Source organism: Colletotrichum phormii (assembly GCF_030913505.1).
Source record: "Colletotrichum phormii strain CBS 102054 chromosome Unknown BDP81scaffold_38, whole genome shotgun sequence".
NCBI classification, from domain to species: domain Eukaryota; kingdom Fungi; phylum Ascomycota; class Sordariomycetes; order Glomerellales; family Glomerellaceae; genus Colletotrichum; species Colletotrichum phormii.
In genome coordinates, this window is record NW_026851480.1 from 88,745 (window position 1) to 110,752 (window position 22,008).

Here is a 22,008-nt window from a genome sequence, read left to right on the forward strand (position 1 = left end):
GGTACTACCTTGGGCTACAACATCACCACACAACTGCCTAACAGTGGATTATAAATCTGCCCCGGGTTATGACAACATGAACTCACGAGAACCAATAACATAATATCGCGCATGTCTTACCCCGTTCTAGCCTCTAAGCGACTCAAGGTTCGAGAAACATTCGGGACTTCTTAGCTTCGCCCAAGTCGCGAATCCCGTTCATCAAAGACTTGGTCCCAAATGTGAGCTGATGTCTCTTTATTGGATCCTCACTAGGTCACTAGGTCTCACTAAAGCATGTTGACCCGGAATCCTTTCACAGTTGTGTTTCCAGCTGCCAAGGGTATGCCGGCCCCAGTGGGCTTAGCACAGCCTTTTCTACCCAGCTACGCGGCGTGCTAGTGACGGCCTAGATGTAATAACGCTAGAACTATCGTCAGCAACCGCATTGCACGGACCGCTATACAAGAGGCAGAAACAGGCCGGCGCGGCGACGGTCACGAACTCATAATTCAAGCTAGGGATTTGGCCACCGGCACTTCAGGGTAAACTCATAACCCCATAATCATAATGACCTGCATTCCCAACGTGCTTAGGGCCGGAAACACGTCCCGTCAACAAAAATGGTCGTGTCGTTGAAGGTCCAGGTGATAAGTGTGTTCAAGGCAGACAATCCCGAAATCAGATAAACGTAAACGGCTAACTGCTGTCACGTCACTGAACCGACCAGGCTGAAAGTTCCTGGAAATCTTCGCCATCATTATCATCGTCAAGCAATTTGACTCCCACTCTAGATGGCATTATGGGTACGATCATGGATGCTGGGATGCTCGTCGGCCATTGGGTCGAATGAAGCATTCGTGCTTGTATCACGTATCAAGTTGATCCAAGGATCCATACTAGGGACCTGTCACATACTTCTATCGTGAGATCCCGCAGATGCTCGCTTACTTATCCCCCCCGGCAAGAAAGTCTGTGGCGTTGCTGTCTCGGCGACTAGTGCTGAATACATGATTCGATCGCCACGGCGCTAGCCTAAAGACTTTGACAAAGGCACCCCGCTTTCGTCTGGTGTTCTCTCAATTCGAACCCCTGACGACCGGCTCCGATACAAGATGTTGCCGTGCCCGGCCTTAGGTTGCTCTTTTCGGGAGGGGAGAAATAGATGGGTGGTCTCCGATCATCCATCACGCCGGGTGAGACGCTTCAGTGTCTCTCCTTCACGGAAACGAATCGAATCATGAAGGTCGGTGGTGTACTGCTTATGGCCGCCGTGGCCCAGGCCACATTCACGCCCGGCTTGAACTCGTCCTCTCTGACGACCCTTATTACGAGAGTCCCCCAATGCGCGGTAGGTTCATCCAAGTATCAAGACCGCAAGAGAAGACGTTCTGACCCACAGCTGTCAATTCACAGATGGCATGCCTCATCGACGGGTACCACTCAACCAACTGCCCCATTGACAAGTTAGCAGACTGCGTCTGCACGGACATCCCATTGCAGGCGCGCAGTTCGCAGTGTGTACAGCTGTCATGCGACTTCAACGACCAAATCGGTACGTCAGAGTTAGACGCCGGAGCTATAACTCATGCGATTGTGCTAACTAGAAGCCCTGGAGCCACCGTCAACGTTACCCAAGAGCTGTGCAAGGGCTACCCCAATGAACCGCGAGCACGACCCGCCAAGTTCTTGTCCGTCGGCCTTCCTACCATGACTCTTGTGGTTGTGCTCCTTCGATGCGCGACCCGGATACATGTTTCTAGGCGGTTATGGTGGGACGACGGTGCGGCTTTGTTGTCTATGGTAAGCCTTCTGCGGCACGTAGATGAGAAGACTGAGTCTAATACTTGCAGGCGCTCCTCGCAGTATTATCGGGTCTCGGCTACGCAAGTACGTCCTGCTATCACCCCGTTCCGGATCAATCAGAGGCGTCCATACTCACCTGAATGACCCATTAGATGAAGACTTGGGGTTCGGACACCACTACTGGAACATCGACCCCGGGAACAGCAAGACGATCTTGCAGGTATGAGACTTCCCCTGTATACTTGTTGTCGTTAGCTGACGATTCTATGTTGATCACCTATGTATTGCAAATGCTCTACATTTTCGTACAGTACGTCAAAAGCCCACCAGCGAGCAAGAGGAACGACGATGACTGACCACTCTCTCATGCAGAGCATTCGCCAAAATCTCCATCGCTTGCATCTACTCTCGCGTCTTCGCTAGCAAGACCTTCCGCCTGAAGACAAACATCTTCATGATCTTCGTTACAACACACAGCCTTCTGTTCCTACTTCTTATCATCTTCCAATGTACCCCGATCCAGTCCATCTGGAACCGAGCCATCCCGAGCCAGTGCCTTAATATTTCAGCTATTAGTAATGGCGGCGCGGCCTTTAGCATTTTCGAGGATATGATTCTTATTATCCTCCCCATTCCGGAACTTCTAAAACTTCACCTGGATAGGAAGAAGAAGGCCGCTTTGTTCGGCATGCTCGCCCTGGGGTCATTGTGAGTAGTGGTCCATGGTGCTGCGAGAAATATAATGAAGTCTAACGCGCAGGCGAACTAGTGCATGTATTGCCAGTATGATCCGACTCAAATATATGATCACGTTTGCTCATTCTTTTGACCCTACTTGTACGTCATTCACCCATATGCTCAGTCTCAAGCTCTCGTGCTAAGCTTTCCTGATCTCAGGGGACTACGTGGACGTCGTCGACTGGTCTTCCCTCGAGCTCAACGCCGCCGTTATGTGCGGCAGCCTCCCAGCCCTCCGACCCCTCTTCATCAAAGCGCGAACCCTCGCATCTGCCATCAAGTTGTCCTCGGGTAGCGGCGCGCCCACCTCCACCAGCGGCAAGCTTGACCAGCACCAGCAACGGCATAGTTTCGCGGTGGGCAACATCGCACCGCGCCCTTCGAGGTCCCACCAGGCCAGCGCCCAGTCGTGGCCCGCGGACGCGGACACGGACCAGAAGCCCATTAGGCTGGACTCCCTTGAAACCGAGTCGGCGCCGAGCGACAGCAAATCTAACCACTACTACCGAGAGACGGCGATCGAGGGGAGCGGTAGTGATTTGGACAGCGGACCGTGGTCGGCGGGTGCGGCCTCGGCGGTATTTGATGAGGAGCAGATGAAAGGCCCGGGTATTAGAAAATAGATAGATAGTCATGACTTCCATTTCATGTTCTTGCCTACTCAGAAGCTTCAATTTCTTCTATAGTCCACGTCGTTTTGCCTTCGACGTCGGGCGGACTGAGGCTTCGATGTCGTGACACAGGTCCAAAAACCTCGAGCATTGCTGGTGGTGGAGTTCACAGACTGTCTCAACTCGCTCCTGGAATCATATGGACCTCGCAACCTTTAGCCGAGTTTTTTGACTGGTACACCTATACGTCTGCCAATGACAAAAGTATCACCTTACTAGGATGTAGAGACGGGCTCTGGAGCCAAGCAGCGGGGTCTTTGATCCGTGTACTGCGAGATATCTCGGGAGTACAGTGTGTTTTATGCGTTAGCGAAGTAGAGTCCTGGAGAAGGACTTTGCCGCAAACAAGTGGATCGCTAAGGTAGGGGAAAGGAATCGTTCTTGGAAAATAGGTCCATTACTTTATGCTGGAATGTCCCTTTACAAGAAGCTGAGAAGGGCTCTAGCCAGGTAAAGTGAGGTAGCCATGTTTCAGTTCCGTCCCCGTTGTGCAAGACTAGAGGTTGCGGAAATGGAAGTAGACTTGTCTCTGGGTTGACTGCGAATCATGGCTTACGGCGTTGGCAGCCAAGGCAGTGGGGGTTCAATTCGGTTATCTACTGTCGGAACAGCAAGGCTGATAAGGAGCAATGGGCAGGTATCGTGGGCTGGCTGGCGCCTGCCCTGGGCGAAGTGGGACAACTGGCTTAGTCACCACGGCCGGTTAAGGTGGGGCAACCACCCAGGCCGTCACCACCTACTTCGACCGACCCCTGCCCACAATGTAAATAGGAACAAGAACAACAACAGCAATTATCACGGACATCGACGTGATTGTTGCCGAAGATACACCCTCATGAGGAAATGTATCACGCCTGTGATACCAACATCTACACATTGTCTCTGATAACCTGGCGGACGAAGATGGCGAGAATTTGTCAAATGAGGACCATGAAGAGAACCAAAGTAAAACTTGAAGGGAGAGTTTGTATTGGGGAATCGAGAACATTTAGCAATTTCGTTGCGACTTGGGACACACAAACCGTTGGGCGCAACACAATACCCGAATTTACATAGTGTTGGTATCCCTATCACAGGGATGTTGGGTTGAACCGTAGGGTCCTGCGGGTGACGAAGTATCAATATCTCTGTATTGATTGATTCTGCGTAAGGAGTAGAAGGAAGGTTCCAACCGGAGGTTGGGTGGGTAGTCGAGGTCGAAGTGTACCCCCTCGAGGTGGCCCATGCTCTGCCCTTACTCGCGGCCGAATTGGGCTTCCAATCCGACACATAGACAAAATCATACATGGTTTTGAGGCGCAAGAATACCGAGAAACGACAGTATCAGAGCGTATTGGATCAAGATGAGATTTTCTACGCGAAGTTCCTGTGTCTCACTAGAGACTCGTCAGTGTGAAACGACGCTGGAATTGTTTCTTAGTGCAATGGTGAGCTTTCTTGCTTGGTACAAGAACCTGGAGGCCGCGGCGGACATTTGTTAAAATCCCGAGCCAGTGAAGTGATCGCATATACGGATTTCGGCCACATGCCACAACGGCGCTTGGACATTTACATTGATAAAGGGACAGTTATAGATCCACACACTCTGAGCAGCCTCTCTGCCAGACAGGGGCGAATGCGTCGTGGCACTATCTTTACACAGCGATACTAACACGGAGTTTCAGAGTCACTGACTCGACGACCAGCCCTACCTCCTGCCAAGCACATGGCACCCATAGCATAGCGGCGCTTGGTCGCGTAGATTCTGGACATAATGCTACCGCGTTTATCAATCGGGTTTAGGCCATAGCCCTCGGCGGCCCGCGGAAGCGGGAAGCGAACTAGTCACGTCGGCGAGGAGTGCGAACCGAAGGCTCCATGAATCAGGGGCTCTGCCGCCATTATCGCTTCTTCCAACGAAAAATGTCTTGATGCCGAGCCATCTCTGTGGGTTCAGGTGGATTTGAGTACTCTATTGACATCTCAGCCCTGCGTTCAGCGTCTTGATATGGAAGCTACTGTTGTCATAGTATGAGCATACAAAAGGGCGCAGTCAGCTCTTCGCTCGGTGACTCGTGATGTCTTGGCACGCTCAACTCCCACACTCGCTCGTATTTTATACATTCACTCTTTTGTTTATTGACACACTTGCAAAATGCAAATATTCACTCTTTTGACATCGCTGGCTGCGGCACTCTCAGTTCAAACTCGACACCATAACGGAGCGGCGGCAGCTCATGAGTTGCTGGACAGAGCCGAACATTACGAACATACCGCCCACCGGCACGATGGCCTGATTCCCCGTCAAACAGGTCCCCTGGATCCCACTGTAACACCTCCGCCGTCTTTCAACTCGACGGGCCCAAGCACATTTTTAACCCATTTCTTCACCAATTCCACGACGACGCACCGCAATACGACGTCATCCAGATCATCTTCAACGTCTTCAAGTTCGAAGAGCTCGAGCAAGAAATCTTCAAGTTCTAGCAAGACTTCAAGCAGAAGCTCAACGTCATCCGGCTCTAGCACGGCCTCTTCGTCCAGCGGCAGCAGCTCTCGTGAGTCTTCGTCTTCGGGATTCCAGACAAGCAGCACTCAAGGCTCCTCCTCCTTTACGTCTAGCTTCAGCTCCAGGGCACCTCCATCGTCGACACTAACTCCTGGCGCATCTTCAACTGGCACTGGAGTTTTCACCACTTCGGGACGTACTTCGGCAGGAACATCATCCAACTCAGTATCTAGCACAGGTTCAAATCCCACTGAATCGAGTGCCAGAAGTACTTGGAGCAGAAGGGAATCTACGCAAACATCTGTCTCGTCAGAAACCTTCTCCCTGACGATATCTTCAGGTGTATCATGGTCTACGAGCTACACAACAGCTACTTACACCACCGTGGACGCTAATGGAAACCCATATGTCCCCGTGGCCCCAATTGCTATTCCCGTGATTGGCGGTGTGCCCGTTGTTCCTCCCGTTGGTGGCGGCGATGGAAGGGGAGGGGGAGCAGGAGGTGCGGAGTCGACGACCACCACGACAAGCTCTATTCCTAGCTCTAGCTCTAGTCCGCCAACGCCAACTAGCTCGATAGCAGCAAGCATCTCTTCGAGCTCGATCCCGCCAATCATATCAGCTATTGAGTCATCTTCAGGTTCATCGATCGTGGAGGTCATAACGGCAACATCTCCTGAGACCACAATTGAAGTCATCGAGACTGCCACGTCCGCTGAGCCGGCTTCAACTAGTGCTGCGGCATCCCCAGTTCCGTGTTATGTAAGTAACCCTTGTCCCTGCCTCTTCGGAGGACGGATATGGGACGCAGCAATCTTTCCGGATCCGTTTCTTTTGGTCGTTTACTAATAGATATCGTATAGAACTACGACTGGAAATCATACGGGTGGTGCTGCCCCGGTCCAGACTCTCCTTGTCAGAACGACCTGGGCACCTGTTACTTCGATGGTACAGGAGCTACTGATGTATTGCCAAATACGGCTGGTTGTCCACCTGGAGAGGGGGCAAGGAGTTGAAAGGGTGAGACCGAGTGAGAGATATTGGGTATGATACACGTGGAACGGGCGGAATTGGAATGTGCTTGGACTAAGGTAAGGTAGGGTGGGATTGCAAGGGTACATCTGGGGTATTACAGAGTACATGTGAGTATCCGTACTAAGTACAAATACATACTTAGACTTGGCAAATGTAGTCAAAGGCTATTTCAGCCCCTACACTCGACATGGCCTTTGATGGCACAACAAGATTCCTCTACATAGTCACTCAGTTCAGTTAGGTGCTTCATTGTTGGGGACCCGGAAATCCTCCTTAGGACCGTCTGAAGCCGTGTGAGTACTCATGGATCGACACTGGAGATTCACGCGGGACTATTGAGATATTTGAGACTTTTATTAAAGCAGAATACGTGCTAAGCAAAGCTCCTAAAGTAAGTACCTGGTCAACATGCTATGATCTATGTAGTCTAAAATTCCTGGCGGAATCTCGGGCTCCTTCTAATCCTCTCCCCAAAAGTGTACAATATCCACGGCACTGGCGCAGCGGCGAGTGTCAAGAGTCCCAGCAGGGTGTTTCCCCATCCAAGACCCAATTTGTTATACAACTGCAATCCTCCGAGAGGAAGCAGAGCGCCCAGAAGACTCCTCAACACAGCATTTGCAGCAGTGATGGAAGCAGCGTAGAGCGTGAATGCGTCGACCAAGTATGTGTTGATCGTCATGAGAATACCAATCGAGCCAAAACCCATGATACCGGTGCCAATCATCGGCAGGATCCAGTGGAGCTGCTTGTCCGCCGTCCAGCCGTACATCATGAGACCGATAGGAATCGTGAGTGAGGAAGGGACCGTAAGAATGAGGTGGAGGCGGTCCTCGGGCTTGGGCTCCTTGCCTTCAGCTTGGCGTTTCTGAATGATCTTATCCGACAAGGTACCGACGTAGGCAAGACCGAGAATGTTGCCGACACCACCTACAATGAACGAGAGGCCGGCTCCGACGGAACCGAAGCCATACGTATCGCGGTAAACAAAGGTGAAAGTGTATAAGAGGGTGTAGAGGAAGCCGTAAAGCATGGCGACATAAAGACACAGAATCATGACGACTGCCGAGCGGAAGAACATCCGTCCTGGACGAATGATGGCCGTGAGGAAGATCTGGCGCTGGGTGCCCTTCTTCTTCATTCTTGATTGGTACTTTTCGTTGCCAGTCTCTTTGCGCAAGCGGGCTGCTTTCCGTTCCAAGAGTACTGGCGCGTAAGACTCTTTGAGGACGAAGAAGGAGACTAAAGTCACTGCGCCGGCCTAGGATAGAAGATCAGTTGGCACATTTAACGGGCTGACTCGGCCGAGAAATACGTACGGTTATTGTAATGATCCAGAAGACCCATCTCCAGCCCTTAGCTTCTACGAGGAAACCAGCACAGACAGGTCCTACGACAGGGCCAAGGAGAGGTCCAAGACTCCAGATACTGATGTAGAAGCCTCTCTTTTCAACGGGCATCATATCCGCAATCGATCCAGCGCCGCAGGTAATCACGGCGACACCAGAGAAACCGGCCAAGAAGCGGAAGGCGATGAGCATATCGATGTTTGTCGCAAGTCCACAAGCAGCGGAGAATACGACGAAAAGGGCGTTGCAGACGTGATAGATGTAGACGCGGCCGTACAGCTCGCTCAGCGGCGAAATAATTAGAGGGCCCAAAGCAAAGCCGAGCACGAACACGGAGACAACAAATGTTGAGATCGATTCGTCGGTTTCGTTGAATTCGGCCATGACTTGTGGGATACCGGGGGCGAACATTGACGACGCCAGGGGCCTAAAGTCGTGTCAGTCAGTGTCCAGAGGCTAGGAATCATATCCTGGGGATCTCTTCGTACGTGAGGAAAGTGATAAAGGAGAGCGTCGCGATAATGCCCAGTTTGCGATTCATCGTCCAGTTCATGGGGTTCTCTGGATCCTGGTCGCCGGACCACCATACAGAGAACTCGCTTTCCGGCTCGGCAGCATCATCGAAGATCGTGTTGACGCTGTTCGCATTTGGCTCGGCGTTTGTGGCTTCTTCGTCGTCTCCTCGTAGGTTAGGTGAAGTAGCACTAGAACTTGTTTCGGTAATAGGGAGTTTCTCGGCCTCCGGAGGGGGCGACTCGATGATTGGTGACTTCATGCTGGTGTATAGCCTCTCTTGTACTGGTGTGTTGGAAGGCAAGAGAAGGATGGTGGTTGGTGTTGGCAACTAGTCAAAGTCGGGACCTTTCCAGCAGAGTTGAGAAGAGGCGGTTGTGTAGTTGTATATAAACACTATTGAGCCCAAGAGCTCACTAATAGAAAAGTTGGAATACGTCGGGTTCGGGTTGGTAGATCCATCCGCTTTCTCGTTAGGCGTTTCCGAGATTCATGAAAGCGAGGAAAACGAATCGTATATGCCCCGTCAGCTTTCGTAGGCTCTATTTTGACAAGTGAGGACGTGGAAAAGGAAAAAGTAGGCTGCAGGCCATTATCAGAGACGGACTGGAAGTCGCACAAGTTGGAATGATCTTCTTGGTGGGCCAGGCAGTGCAGGTGACCAGTGATCCTTGAAAGCGAGACCGAAGGTCTGGGGGGTGACAGGCCCACAAGCTATCAGAGGCCTCGTTTCGAGGAACGACTTGCATCTAGGCTCTAGCTTGGTGTCTAATGACGGCTCTGCTGATCAACGGGTAAGCTAAAAACGTGCGAAAATTCGCATGTATGTGCTTGTGGCACTCAAGGGCGATGACTAGTATGGAGACGGTGTTCAACAAGAGCAGAGTTAAGACATCGAAGGTGAAGGTTGCGCTACGCATCTTCAACGATGTTGAACATTCACAGAATGACGCTTGTCCTTGCTCTCCGCCTTTCGGTATCTCTCGTCGATTAGCGTTCCTAGTTTTTTGTCATTCTTCAGTCTGACGTCTTGTTCGATTCGTTCTTGATGTTCTCTCCGAGCCTTTGCCTTAGGTAAGTATTGGATTTAGCACTGGTCGTGTCTGCAATCGTCCCATTCTACGTATTCGCTATTCAAGCATTGCATAGGAAAATTTGGATCAGGTCCAAAGGTTGCCCAATTGTTATCTTCGAAGGATAGTAGTTTCCAGCTCGTGAATTGGTCATCTACGTAGACATCCTTAATTAGCTTGTCGTTAATTCTTCGTAGGTAGAATCGAGAGTCTCTTAGGTGAGAGGTGCCAAAGGCACCTATCTTCCAGGCATTCTGCCCAGAAGAGTTCCTTATGAAAGGGGTCCTTGGGGTCGAGTAGGGGGTGATCCTTAGGCGTATAAGGCGTTACTAGGTTCTTCTTGCGGTCAGAAGTCCCATAAAGTTCGACCGTCTGATCGTCGTCGTATAGGTGAATGTGGTTACACCGAGATTCGTCGAGGTCCTCTTCAGAACTGGTGTCGTCAACGCTAGGCGGTGCCTTATGATCGATCTCCGTCTAAGCACGTCGTCGAGCGACTTCACGAGGTTCGTCCGAATCGTAGGGTGAATTTTCACCTTCGTCGAATGTATATGAGCTAGAACCGAAAGCCGGTTCTTAGCTATCTATTCGGAAGTCGATTCTTCCGTTCTCGTTCATTCCGAAATCAAGGTTCTTTCCCTTAATGATTTCGATTCCGTATTCGCGGTCGAGGTCTTCGAGTTCCCTGGCTAGGATCTCTTCTTCTAATTAAAGTAGGGATTTCTTATCCTCCGCAGTCATTCTTTTCTGGAGTCTTCCTCCGACTACTGCGAGTATTTGAGCTCGTCTCGGATAGCTACTAGGTTATGTCCTAACGGCTTCGTAGGCCGTGGACAATATCTGAATACATTCCTTGTTATGATCCTCGAGGGTCTTCGGTCGTTGCGTAACCTCTTGCCTGCTTGTCATAGCGAGGGTCTTGATGCTGGCGGGCTCCTTAGGGTACCATCCCGTGTTTCCTTACTGTCTTGATGGGTAAGGCAGTTGTCGTCGTAGCATGCTGTCCAAGAGAGTTGCTTGTGAGGAATTTCCTTGGTAGCGATCCTGATCTGTTTCTCGGGCACAGGTCGCTGCTGGATCCTTCTGGGTTGTTGACAGTTGCGGGACATGTGTCCTGGCTTGTCGCAGTTGTAGCACCTGAAGACTTCCTTCTGGTACGGTTGTTCTCGTTTGGCCATGCTGAGGTCCATCGGTCCACTATGGTGTCCATAGGCCGTGGTTTGTCGGTTCTGCCAATGGTTGTTTCTAGGGCGGTTCTGTCCTTAGAAGCGCGGTTAATAGCGTTTCCCAGTATTTGCATGGGGGACTTGTTTCCTTTCCCTTCGTCGTTCGTAAAGTCGATTATCAAGCTTGATAGCCAGTTCGACGTATTTCAATAAGTCGTTGGGTCTGTCTTATCGAGACAGTTCGTCCTTGACTTCCTCCTTGAGCCCTTCATAGAACATGAAGATCTTAGCGTTATCGGAGTAGTTAAGTCGGGCGCAGATTCGTCTAAATTCTACGGCGTAATGCGAGGCTGATCCTTTCTGTCGAAGGTTTGAGAGCTCTCGTTCGTATTATCGTTCTTCATCTAGTTCTTAAAACAGAGATAAAAGTGCACTTTCGAATCTGTACAGTCCTTCAAAGATACCTTGGGTCTCTAGCTTAAGAATGTCCCAGTCGTTAGTTATCATAAAGTCGGTAAGATATAGTTCAAACCATACAAGGGCTTTTCCCTTTAAAAAGGAGGCGGCATAGATGACCTTCTCGGCTTCGTCCTTAAAGTTCATTCCGTAGAAGCGTTAGTAGGCTCTGACTTACGTAAAGAATCCCTTCAGTTGTCCTGGGGTTCCGTCAAAGGCTTAAGGTAAGTTAAGCCTGAGCTTCTCTCGTCCGTCATGCGGCGTAGCGATAATGTTAGCGGCACCGTAGAGAGTATTAACCTTCTTCGTAAGGTAGTCCGCTTCCTTGGTCTTGTTCTCAAATCGCTCCATAGCGTCATTAAACATCTATTGCATCATGGCGATGTCGGAGTCGTTCTTCTTAATCTTCTTCTATAGGGCTATATAGACCTTACGAGTGAAGCCAATTTCTTCTTCCGAGTCTTCGACGTCCTTCATTTCTTCGTCCAGGGTTTTGGGTAGCATAGGAACTTTACCCTTAGAGCCGCTGTCGGAAGTGGACGGGGTGGTTTAGGAAGACATCGTCGTTCTTACTATTAGTGAGTTTCGTAGGGTCAACTTACTGAACAGGAGCAATTAAAGTATTACGGCCAGCTAGTCGTAGTGAGGTATGTTTGCAGAAGTTGAGGCTACGGAACTGGTAACGTGCATGATAAGCGAGCGGATCGCTCAACAGCGACCGCCACATCTTTTTCTTTCCAACACATATCCATCCACCACAATGATACAGTCATCAAACAAAGAAGCTGGTATAATTCTAGTAGTTCAAGCTATCGAAAAAACACCAAATTTGAGTATTAAAGATGCAGCTCGGATCTACTCAGTGCCATTTTCAACCTTACGCGCCCGTATTAATAGAAGAACTTCGCGACTTGAAACCGTACTAAACTTACGGAATTTGACGTTGCTCGAAGAGGATACGCTAGTTGAGTATATTCTCGACCTGGATTCCCGATTATTCCCTCCTCGGATCAGTGGTGTAGAAGAAATGGCTAATCGACTGCTCGCCGACAGCGACGCGCCCCCAGTTAGGAAGCGCTGGGCTTCGAACTTCGTCAAGCGACACCCACAGCTCCGGACGCGCTTTTTTCGCAAGTATGACTACAAGAGGGCCCAATGCGAAGATTCTTTAAGGATCGTTAATTAAGGTACCGAGTGTTACGACCCAACATGCATGACCAAGAACAGGGCCTGCCCCGCAGGCTCGCGGCGGTTACAACACACCATATATGCAGGAGACAAGGGACACTAGGCACCCTCTCACGGAACGGAAGAACTATGGTACAAGTCACGTGATGATAAGATAAGACATGAGCGACCATGGTGGGGCCATGAGCGCTCATGCCAAGTAATAAGCGCTCACCCGATCAGAGGGACTGATCATTGACAAAGGATATGTTCAGGACCAGGACTTGTATATAGGATAGACTTGAGCCGGACTCTAGGACAGACTTCCCATAGCTTCTTCAGCAATTAACTTCGTATCAGATCTTATGATCGCTTTCAGCTATCTTCCCTGAGAACCTCTTTGACAAGATTACGATTGATCACCGAAGCCTTCTGACGGAAACTATATGTACCCACAACTACCTAAATGCAGTAGAGGGATCTCTCTTTTGTATATGGCGCAACGGTACAATTCCGAATTCTGTCACCTTCCCTACTTGAGACCGATTCGACCCAGTGTAATAATCATCCGATTATTACATCTGATTATTACATTCGGTTATTACTGTTACCAGTTCCGTAGCCTCAACTTCTGCAAACATACCTCACTACGACTAGCTGGCCGTAACAAAGGAGTAAGTAAACACATAGTTTCATGGTGGCTGTAGCCGAAGTGCCAAGTGTAGTCAATCATCCTGGATAAAGGAAGAAAGTGCCTGGATCCCCGCTCTTCTCATTGGCCTTCACATTGTTTCCTTGATGATCGCTTAGACGTACCAGTAATTTTAGTCTTGAAACAACCCCGCGGTCTGCCAGGTCATTTAGATCAGACGACAGCGAGTCCCCGCTGTGCAGCATTGATGGGATGCCGCTCGCTTTACCTCAAACTTAAGCCTAGAAGATCTTATTGAAGACGCTGATCATAGCACGCGTCTTATAAGGAGAGAAGGCCCCAACGGAAAACCTTTTTCCGGGTCAGTGGCTTCTTATCTGGATTTTCAACCGAGTCGCAGCTTTAGCACTTTGCGTCATGGCCATTCTGCGGCTTCGTCGCTCGGAGTGTTGACAATTGCCGGCGCTAGCAATTGACATTCACCTGGTCGTTTTCAATAGACTTTGAGAAAATTTTAATCCTGCAAGCGTGTCACACATATGATAGGCAACGTAATGATCAAAATTGGGTTTTTTGTATACCGGTGGAAGTAGTGCGATCAAGCCTCTACTGCGCTCTCCAGCTGGCTCATTGAGCCAAGTATGTTCGTTCCTCTTAAGTAGGTAGTATGATACAAAGAAGTGTTCGACACGTGATGGTCTATTTACAACAACGCCGCTGCTCAACTCCACAAATGCTATGTGCTTTTGATTTATGCGCGAACGAAGCGCGACTTGGTGGACCAACCCCAGGACTCAATGTCACGCTTGCTCATGGCGGCAACGCTCTTGGCGTAGTCGCTGGTGCCGTGGGAGGGGTCAGCGTCGGTGGCCGTGCAGGTAGGTCCGGACTTGTAGGTGCCAAGGGCGCCGTCGACGGAAGAGAACTTCTGCTTCTCCTTGGTGGTGGCGAGCATGTTGGTGGCAGCCTCCTCAGTCCAGCCGTTGATGAAGTCGCCGTGGGAGCACCAGGCGGGGCCGCAGGCAAGCTTGAAGGGCGCGGTGCCGCTCCAGCCGTTGGGGAGAACCTTGCGGAGGTCGTAGCGAATGGAGAAGCGAAGCTGGGGCATGGACTTCATGCCGGAGGGGCAGCTGCCTCCGCGCTTGGTCTTGTAGGCGGTCTCGAGGGTCTCGGTGTTGACGCACTGGGGGAAGTAGAGGAGCTGCTGGAGGTGGGTGCCGCAGGTGGAGGAGGGGAAACCGTTGGCGTCAGTGCTGCCACCGCCGCCGTTCTCGCAAGCCCAGGAGGAAAGGGCGTCAGCGGACATGTCAGCCTCGGTGGTGGCGGTGGCCTTGCCGGCAACCATCTGAAGGTTCTGGGGGATGGCGACCTCAGCCTCAGTCTCGCCGAGGTTGTAGTAGGCGCTGAAGCGCGAGAGAGGCATGGGCTTGTAGGTCTTGCCGCCGTCGGTGGTGTAGAGCGGCGTAGGGATCCAGTAGACGGACAAGTCGTTGGGGTTCTCGGCGTTCGTGCAGCCCTTCTGGAGCTCGGCACTGGTCTTGGTGTTGATAGTGACGGCGTCGGAGCCGAAGAAGGAGTGCAAGTGAGACTTGTCGTACTGGCTGGGGTAGACAATGGGATCGATGTTCTTGGTCATGAAGGGGGAGGCAACATTGACCTGGGTGTAGGCCTGGGCCAGGCCGGCGAGGAGGCCGGTAACGAAAAGAAGGGAAGACATCCTGTGTCTGTAAAACGAACGAAGAATTTAAAAAAGTGAGTAAAAGGTAGGGAAGTAAGGAGGGAATGCGACAAGGAACGAAACGTTGGAGAGCAAGAGAATGACCAAACAGTAAGCCATCATGAGACGAAAGCTCTTCCAACTTCTTATAAGTATTCTCAGCTCTCAAGACTGGACCATGGCCCATTGCTGTGCCTCGTCGTCCAGAAAGGGATACCCGACGTAATCAAACCCCTACTAAATTTCCGACCAAGTTTCACGCCATCGCCTTTGGCAGCGGCATGCAGCCGAAAAGGGAACCACGTTCGTGGGGCATCCCGTTTTGTCCAAAGTGAATTAACTTGGCAGAGCCGCACGATGCCTGCAATGGATTAGTTTCCAAATGTTAATTGGACATGGACCACATTCAAGATCACTAGCGTCTGTGCTATTCCATTGTTATCCGCTTTTTCGTCCGATGCGACGATGGGAACAGTCCGGGAGATCAGCCCACTCGCGGACTCTCAGCAAGAATAGCCGAGGGGCTCTTCAATTTCCCACCACGATCTATGACTTCTGGTGCTCCAGTTGTTCGCATACACCCAAATATCAAGCTTATTGTTTATCTAGATCATAGTACGGCATCCCACGCTTGAGGATTTTTTTTGAATGTCATGCCGTCTATTTTCCCACTACCGGTCCTCTAGTTGAGATGTTGGAAACCTTATCAGCAACTCCAAACCCCTGGCTCCTATCAGCAGGGATGGCTTAGGAGAGGCTCTGATTTACAACGTGGTCCACCCACCGGAGATCTCTAATCATGCAGTGAGCAGCAGTCCCGTCAGGACTAGAAAGTCTGCTATTCTCCAGTTGTTCTTAAGATCAGCAACACAGAGGCTAGACCCCCAAATCTTTAATTGTGAGTTGACCACTGGCTGTATCAGAAATATACACAACCTGACCCGCGTTTGATTTTGATACCACGGAGCCAATGTTGATGAGCTCGGCACTCTCGACAACGTCGGAGATGTATTTATGAAAGCGGTGGACGTGACTTCGATGGCACCCTCCCACTGGCGAAGTCAAGGTGTTTACTCGTATTCAGGACTTCACCTGGGAACCCAGCTTACCGAATCCGACGGCCGGCGGAAAAGGGTTTTGCAGCGCATCGAAGTAGGTGTCCGAACGCTGCTCTAAATTCTAAGCGACGTCGGCTACGATATATGAAAATTCAGTTTGACGCCTGGGCAGAAAAAGCATGTCACGTCATCGATAATTGCAACTTCATCTGCGGACCACAATGTCCTAGGAAGGGCCATCGAGTATCAATATAGGAAGCTTGGTGAATGTATAGTAAAATGAGATACCTTTCCCGAACTTCGGGGCCGGGAAATCGGCACAGAGAAAAGGTTTGGGGTCTTGGACGCAATTGCTGGGGGGTGCTTGGCTGTCAACAAGTGGGGATAATGCGATGTCGAGGCATAGACCATCCAGTTGGGTAGGTCATCCCCCTTTTTACACGACGACTCTCGGCGGCTATCCGCTCGGTTCGGTCTGAAAAAATCCAGAATCTTTCAAGAAGCGAGGAGTAAGCTTGCCTAGACGCCAACAGCAAACCCCTTTAATTATTGGGTTCGATATTTGATCCCTGTCTGTGCATGGAGTCTGCGGACGCTTTACTCGTTGCGGAAAGCCACCACGCTACGCTCGTCGGCTTGCATTATCGCTCGTTTCAAAACTTTTTGCAACCCTGAAACGGGATGCCCTGTCACGACCGTATTGTTCAAGAGTCAAGGGATGCTATCACCTTGTTCAAGTGCTACGATCTGATTCTGTTGTGAGCTGAATTTCTGCCTCCGGCTCTGCACCTTACATGTACCCATAACGATCAGCACATGTAGCGCTTGGTGAAGGATACTTCAACGAGATCACCATTCCGATGAAGGCATTTGCATCGTAGGTTTACTGCGTAAGTACTTAATGATATTGCGACAGAGATGAGGTGAAGAGACGAAGACAGAGGATCATGTCAACATATACGTGTGCAGCAAGGACATATGATTCGGCAGTACAGATCCTGTATGGCCCAATATGGGCCCTTGATTTAAAGTCCTACGCGGGTCAACTCCGTTGAGTGGGGGGCCAGTAAATGTTGGAGACTCTCTTACTCGTACATGTAGTCTCGGAGACCCGAGTGAGGTTTAACATGGAGTCAGAAAGGCCTGTAAAGAACTCGGAGTCTGGGACATATGTGATCATGCGGAACAGTCACTGATGGATAAAGCAACGATTGTAAAGTAAACAGAAATACATCAAGTAAATTTGCAAAGTTACGTGGAAAAGTTGTTGTAACAAGGAACTTCAGAGATATTGGCTTCTGCATCGCCAACGACGCCATAATGGAACATATCTGTACGTGCAAGTTGTAAACCTGCAAAAATTACTCGGCTGTTAAGGAGGCACTGGGGCATTTTCAACAAGGATCTACGTCAGAGGAGAACCACCAAGTGTAAAGTCAATGCCGTCAGTGTGTGGAGAACCCAATGTTCACGAGACCAAGCAGAGACTAAGGCAAATGGGCCTTGCCCTTCGCCTCCCTTGATCAGATCCGAGTCAAGGGCCTTACAGTCCATGCGAAGATATCCGTACGAGAAGCCACATCAGGAGTCTAATCTCTTGACATTTACAGCTCACTCTTGGCTTTACTTGATGTCTTTTTGCAACGTCAATCCAGCGACTAGCAGTCTCCGTGGGAACTGAGCGAGAAATTGCTGTTCGCTCTTGAAGGGGGGGCTCATGATAATAAATTTCCAGCCTGGTCAGGCTGGCATTATCGTGATGATGCCTGGCCAACCAAGGAGGCCGAATGACAATAGATGACTCGCTGTGCTATCTAATTGAATTCCTTGCTCAGGGCCCGGTTACACAATTAGGACGCGCCTCGACCTGTGTATGCTGACACAGTCCATCTCACGCTTTGAAGCTGTGCCAAGCTTTGAGATTTGTTTGATTCCTGTCTGCCTGAGTGGACGCCTCTCTAGCCGCCGTACTACCTTCGCAGGGTCAATCACGCCATGAACCTACCCCTTGGATCGTGTGGCCGAATCGACGACCGCCAAAGACAGCTGTTCGGCAATCAATGACGAGACCTGTCTCGCACAAATCCAGCTGAGTACCTTAGCCAGCAAGGTTTTGGCTGGCGCCCTAAGAGGCATGCTGTACAACGTTCAAAAAGCAAGACTTCAATACGGCAAAAGCTGCACTCGTAGCGCTCGGGCCGAGGCCACCTGGAATGTTTGTACAACGCTCTGCCAAGGGATTGTTGTGCACTAACTACTACGGGGCCAGCACAATATTGACTCCCAGGACTTCGAGGTCAGCTTTTACATTCCACACCCGCAAAGGCCGGCGAATCTTAGACATCACGGCGCCCATATACTCGACATGGTCCGGTAATATCACGGTAACCCTTTCCACACGGGGCTCAAGGTGGCGCATTTCGAGTGAGACAATGTCCTACCTGGAAAAACGGCACATGTGCGGAGAGCATGGTCTGTTCTAGACCGCGATTAGCAATCACAGTCTAGTCCTACGGCCCGAGGCCGCGTCGACATGATGATTTTGGGTAAGATTGTGACGCGGCATACCACCTCGTCAGAATGGAAATCGGACTGAAGATGATGAGCCTTTGAAAATTCGAAGTTGCTACAGAGTCCATCTGGATTTTGCTATACAATTGAGAAAAGAGCATCTTCAGCACTTTACGCCTCGTGCAGAAGAATCAGGGTGGTTAAGGTTCGTTTCCGAGAAACATTGCACTCCTTGCTGAGGCCTTCGTGCAACAATAACAAGAATTGCCTCTCTTCACACGACTGCATGCTGAGGCACTATTATCGCTAATCGGCATAGTCCGAGCCAAGCCAACGAATTTCTTGTTCTACCATCCTTCATAGCCCTACACATCGAGAAGTAAGACTAGATCATGTTGATCGTGAGCTAATGTCCACAACCAGACCATAGGGCAGGAGGTCAGAGGCAAAGCATCGTCTAATCCTAGTCTCACTTGAGGCATGGAGTGGATATTGCTACATTCTTCGAGGTGGTTCCGTTGTTCAGGGGCGAACATCGTATCGAGAAAGCTTCACAGAGCGTTCTCCCTCTTCTATTTGCAGACAATGTCAACACGATGGTGATCGGAATCCGAGATAAAAAGAGGGCAATGTTGCCTCTTCAAACGACTTTCTTTTCACTCTCATCATCACGATAATCACGACATTCTTTAATTGCCCTTGGGCCACATTCATTCTTTTAGTTTGACCTCGCTTCTCTCGCTAACCGCCAGAGGTCTAGTCACTCTTTAATAATCGCTCTTGTCACTCGCTTCGCAATGGCGCTCCGCTCTATTGCCGCCATCGCCCTCCTGGGCCAGGGCTCCATGGCTCAGCTGATCCCCATTCCCCTTCCCGTCACCGTCGGCCTTACCACAACGATTGCAGGCGTCGGCGTCGGTGCCAGTGTCGGCCAGAGTGTCAGTGTCAGTCTCGGTGTCGGCGGTGTTGCCACCGTTGCTGCTGGTGTTGGATCCACGGTCGCCGCTAATGTTGGTGCTGCCGGCGCAACCGTCACTGCTGGAGTCAACTCTGCAGGCGTTGGAGCCTCTGTCGGTGTTGGCGGTGTCCCCATTAGCGTCGGAGCCGGAACCGCCGGAGTCGGCGTCGGTGTTGGCGGTGTTCTCACTGTTGGTCTCGGTAGCAACGGCCTCAGCGTTGCTCTTCCCGTCGCGACTGTCAATGTTAACCCCGGAGGCCTTCTCACAACTCTTCTCGGAGGAGGAACTACCGTGATTACGCCCGCGATTGGATCTACAACCGTCAGTTCTGTCGCTTCCAGCGTCACCACCACTTTGGCAGTAGCCACCTCATCCTCAACGGCCCCAGCCAGCACGGGTGCTTCCACAGTCTCCTCGGCTTCCACCGGTGTCACCAGCGTGGCCTCTGTCTCCACCAGCGTTGGATCTGCCACGACCTCTGTTGGCACCACCAGCGTCGCTTCTTCCTTCACCTCGACTCTTGTCTCTACCTCCAGCTTCGTCAGCGGCGGCAGCACGTTCTTGACAACCCTCTCCAGCGTCACCTCAGGCGTCACCAGTGTCCCTTCGGTCACCACGAGCATTGGATCAGGCACCTCTTCTGTCATCACCACCAGCGTTGCCTCTTCCTTCACCTCCACGTTCGTGTCCACGTCGAGCTTCACTAGCGATGGCAGTACCTTTGTCACAACCATCAGCTCAACTTCCGAGGGTGTCACCAGCGTTCCTACCACGTCCACCATTGACACCCAGACTTCTTCCTCCAGCTCCAGTGCTGCTGCGTCTTCTAGCGCGGCTGTCAACCCTCTGACTGTCGGTGATGCGAGCTACCTTGGCTGCTTCAGCTCTCCTTCAAGCTTCCCTACCTTCGTTCTCACCCAGTCTGCCTCGTCCATGACCATCGAGCGCTGCGTTGCTGCTTGCCCTGGAAGCAAGTACATCGGTCTCTTCAGCAATGATTGCTTCTGCGGCACCACTGTTGACTCTGTCAATGAGGTTTCCGTCCCTGATGACCAGTGCAACATCCCCTGCGGTGGCAACAACGCTGAGCGCTGCGGTGGCCAGGCTGGACTGACCAGACGTCAAATCATTGGCCTCAACGTCCGATTCACCATCTACATCCGTCTCGGTCTTGCTGGCGGAACTACCGCGTCTGCGACTGTCACGACTTCTTTCACGACCACGACTACTGGAACCGTCACTTCTTGCCCTCCTGGACTCACGACCTGTGACATCGGATCTCTTACCACCGGCGTTACCACCGTCACGACCACCTACTGCCCTACTGAGACTCCCGCTCCTAACCCTTGCAGCAACGGACAGTGCTTCGGCCAGCACTGCTACGGCGATGACTGCTACAAGAAGCTTGTCTGCTACGGTGACTACGTCAGCTTCGACTACCCCTGCTACGGTGATGAGTGCCGTCGCCGTATTGTGTGCGAGGATGGACTCTGCCACCCGGAGACTTGCAGTGGATATGACTGTGGCCGCAAGATCATCTGCAAGAGCGGACTCTGTGGATACTCTCAGTGCCAGGGAGACGAGTGCACCAAGGAGAAGATCACCTGCTACGGTAACGCCTGCAAGATTGAGACCTGCTCGGGAGACGAATGCTACAAGAAGTACGTCTGCACCGGCGATATGTGCGAGCACGAGACCTGCCCCTACACCGACGTCAACAAGAAGTACGAGTGCACCGACGACAAGTGCAAGGTCGTCACACCTTGCAACGGTGATTGCCCCAAGCCCCAGCCGCCGAGCACCCTCCCGTACCCCACCGGCACCGCCCCGGCCATGCCTCCCGCTAGCCCTCCGGCGAACCCTCCGGCGAACCCTTCGGCTATGCCCACGGCTACTCCTCCTGTCGGCCAGCCTCCCCTGAACCCGTCCGCTCAGCCTCCTGTCGGTCAACCTCCTGCCGACTCTGCTCTGCCTCCCGTTGGTGCGCCTCCCTCTGGAGCTCCTCCCACCGGCCCTGCAGTCACACCCCCCGCCGGCCAGCCTCCCGCGAACCCTTCTGCGTCGGTCTCTCCTCCCGCCAACTCTGCTCTGCCCCCTGCTGGTCAGCCCCCCGCCGGTCAGTCTCCCGCCGGTCAGCCCCCTGCCAACCCTCCTGCCGGACAGCCTTCCGCCAACCCCACGGCACCCGGCGGGTATGCTCCCGGAGGAGGTGCCAAACCCCCTGTTGTTACCGTTGCCGGTTCCAGCAGACCTGCTGTCTCGTACGGCTTCGTCAGTATGGCCCTTGGCGCCGTTGCTGGAGTCGTCTTCCTGTTGTAAGAGAACTCGGTGACCAAAAGACTCTTCTTCTCGCATAATGGCTCTTCATACCGAGGAGCTTGCTTATTCACTTCTTCCAACGGACTCCACATATGGGTTGCGTTCCTTACAACATTGGGTTCATGGTTGACTTCAGGTCTAGCTAGGAAAGTGGCTGTTTCCAGACGGCTGTAGTAATTGCTCTTGGTCCGTTCCATTGCTTAAGCTTGGGTGTTTTTTGTGATGTTAGATTAATCGGGGATCTAATGACTGAGAATATGATGAAATCAATACGTTATGCAAACCAAAAGCTTCTTGTTCTTATAATTCCTGATCTCTTTTGCTTTCCTTGTCTAAACTGAACTGTGATGA

The 22,008-nt window shown here is 51.5% G+C and overlaps 5 protein-coding genes across 5 annotated transcripts; 3 read left to right on the forward strand and 2 right to left on the reverse strand.

Annotated features, from left to right (window-relative positions):
• The first annotated feature begins 1,047 nt into the window (after positions 1 to 1,047).
• On the forward strand, positions 1,048 to 3,348 carry BDP81DRAFT_155037 (uncharacterized protein). Its single transcript, XM_060581943.1, has 9 exons — positions 1,048 to 1,330; positions 1,396 to 1,534; positions 1,598 to 1,782; positions 1,833 to 1,869; positions 1,938 to 2,007; positions 2,063 to 2,095; positions 2,158 to 2,493; positions 2,555 to 2,622; positions 2,683 to 3,348. The coding sequence occupies exons 1-9, from the start codon at positions 1,145 to 1,147 to the stop codon at positions 3,144 to 3,146; spliced, it is 1,518 nt and encodes a 505-aa protein (XP_060438153.1). The 5' UTR covers positions 1,048 to 1,144; the 3' UTR covers positions 3,147 to 3,348.
• Positions 3,349 to 5,328: 1,980 nt separating this feature from the next.
• BDP81DRAFT_455562 (uncharacterized protein) lies at positions 5,329 to 6,698 on the forward strand (the record flags this gene model as incomplete). The annotated part of the gene is made up of 2 exons (XM_060593073.1): positions 5,329 to 6,444; positions 6,546 to 6,698. 2 exons carry the CDS (start codon positions 5,329 to 5,331, stop codon positions 6,696 to 6,698), a joined length of 1,269 nt encoding a protein of 422 aa, XP_060438154.1.
• Positions 6,699 to 7,144: 446 nt separating this feature from the next.
• Positions 7,145 to 8,841, reverse strand: BDP81DRAFT_400505 (major facilitator superfamily domain-containing protein; the record flags this gene model as incomplete). The annotated part of the gene is made up of 3 exons (XM_060588698.1): positions 7,145 to 7,978; positions 8,037 to 8,493; positions 8,555 to 8,841. 3 exons carry the CDS (start codon positions 8,839 to 8,841, stop codon positions 7,145 to 7,147), a joined length of 1,578 nt encoding a protein of 525 aa, XP_060438155.1.
• A 4,817-nt stretch (positions 8,842 to 13,658) lies between these two features.
• BDP81DRAFT_441961 (uncharacterized protein) lies at positions 13,659 to 14,930 on the reverse strand. The gene has a single exon (XM_060591640.1). The coding sequence runs from the start codon at positions 14,808 to 14,810 to the stop codon at positions 13,845 to 13,847; it is 966 nt and encodes a 321-aa protein (XP_060438156.1). The 5' UTR covers positions 14,811 to 14,930; the 3' UTR covers positions 13,659 to 13,844.
• Positions 14,931 to 19,057: 4,127 nt separating this feature from the next.
• On the forward strand, positions 19,058 to 21,946 carry BDP81DRAFT_441962 (uncharacterized protein). The gene has a single exon (XM_060591641.1). It carries the CDS (start codon positions 19,177 to 19,179, stop codon positions 21,655 to 21,657), a length of 2,481 nt encoding a protein of 826 aa, XP_060438157.1. The 5' UTR covers positions 19,058 to 19,176; the 3' UTR covers positions 21,658 to 21,946.
• Positions 21,947 to 22,008: the final 62 nt, after the last annotated feature.